The sequence below is a fragment of the Gekko japonicus genome, unplaced genomic scaffold (genome assembly GCF_001447785.1).
Source record: "Gekko japonicus isolate JY-2015 unplaced genomic scaffold, Gekko_japonicus_V1.1 scaffold2104, whole genome shotgun sequence".
Classification (NCBI taxonomy): domain Eukaryota; kingdom Metazoa; phylum Chordata; class Lepidosauria; order Squamata; family Gekkonidae; genus Gekko; species Gekko japonicus.
In genome coordinates, this window is record NW_015170951.1 from 290,441 (window position 1) to 291,942 (window position 1,502).

Here is a 1,502-nt window from a genome sequence, read left to right on the forward strand (position 1 = left end):
GCCTTCTCAGCAGTGATTGGCTTACCTTTCCCCTCCCATTTTGCCAGGTCCAATCCTGGGCTTGGAGGGTATCTGGGAAATGTAGGCCCAGAAGTAAAGTTTACCGTGGGGCCCTGATGCTCCATTGTAGGGTTTTGTAAAAATAGAAAAGATGAATGGGCTGAAGAATACTGAGGCCCTTTGGGATGCACAGCTTATGCCTTACTCTGAATACGTTCCTGACTTTTCCCCTCCCTCTCTCTACCAAAGGAGATCTATCTTAACGTGAGGGTTGGCTTGGAGAAGTACCATGAAAACCTCGCGAAAATAGTGGACAGCCACACATCTGCAAGAGAAGGCAAAATTCTGGAGCTGGAGACCTTGACCACATCATTCCACCCTTGATCTTCATACTCTTACAATGTTTATTTTCTCACTGTAGGAAACAATGTTAAGAGTAGTTTTCCCATGGCATTCGTGGTGGGGCGGGTTGACCCCCCTTTTAGTGCTGAGTCGTCTAGCACTGATCAGTCCTGCTGGGTGGAGAATGTGCATCCCTGCTTCATTTTATTTTGTCAGCCAGTTCTTCTTGCTTAAATTTGTGGCACAGCCTGTTGGCTGCAACAAGTTCTAGAACTTGCACGGAAGCAGGAAAAAAAGAGGGGGGCAGAGTGGAACCGGAGGGCGTCCTGATTAAACGTCTCTATGAAGTGGCCACCCTGAGGCAAACAGCCAGCATGGAAGCTTCAGTCACTGCCACAGGCCTGCCGGGAGGTGTTGTTGCAGCTTAATAGGACCATGTTGTCTGTTGTGGGAAGACCATGAATGTCTCCGCCTAATATGCTTCTGATGCACCATTCTTGCCCCGCATTTATGTCTTGAGTGCCAGGTAACACCTGAGCAGAAGTTTTTTGAGATACATTAACATGGAAAACCTTTTTTTAAGTCTTGTTAACTCTGCTTTTAGTAGAGGCTTTTGTATAAAAACTAACTGATCACTTGCATTTGACTTTGATGCTCTCATTGCCCTGCCTTAAAAATCATTAAATGTCAAAGATTCAAAGCTTTCCTATGATTACCCTGACTGATGGAAGAGAGAGAGAGTAGTCTGGACTAATGCAAATGTCACAGTCTAAAAGATCTAGCCCCTTTCCCTTCAACCTGGTCCTTAACCTCCAGGTACTTAGGTAGGGAATACTTTCTTTTGGCTGCTTCTGGTCTCCTGACTTCAGCATGCGCATCGATCAGTGTCAGGCATCTATACCTCATGGCAATATGAATGAGGTCTGACATGTATATACAGGTCTCCCATTTACCTGTCCCAGTGCCGGTCTCCCACCACTGAGGAACTAATCAGGAGGGGGGAAATGCCTTTGAAGTGACATTCTAGGTATTTCCCCCTAGTCTCTGGTAAAAATAATGGAGACCAGAGGAGGCAGCCTTGACCATCACCTGGCAATGAAGTCACACCTTTTCCAAAATCCACCATCCCCAGACACCACTCCCCAAATTTCCCAGCATTG

At 46.4% G+C, this 1,502-nt stretch overlaps 1 protein-coding gene across 1 annotated transcript in view; it reads left to right on the forward strand.

Annotated features, from left to right (window-relative positions):
* The window catches only part of NUF2 (NUF2, NDC80 kinetochore complex component), a 34,779-nt gene extending 33,734 nt beyond the window's left edge, over positions 1-1,045 (forward strand). The window contains exon 14 of the mRNA XM_015418898.1: positions 250-1,045. Coding sequence (XP_015274384.1) covers positions 250-384 — 135 coding nt within the window. The 3' untranslated portion in view covers positions 385-1,045. The remainder of the gene's footprint in view (positions 1-249) is intronic.
* The last annotated feature ends 457 nt before the right edge of the window (positions 1,046-1,502 follow it).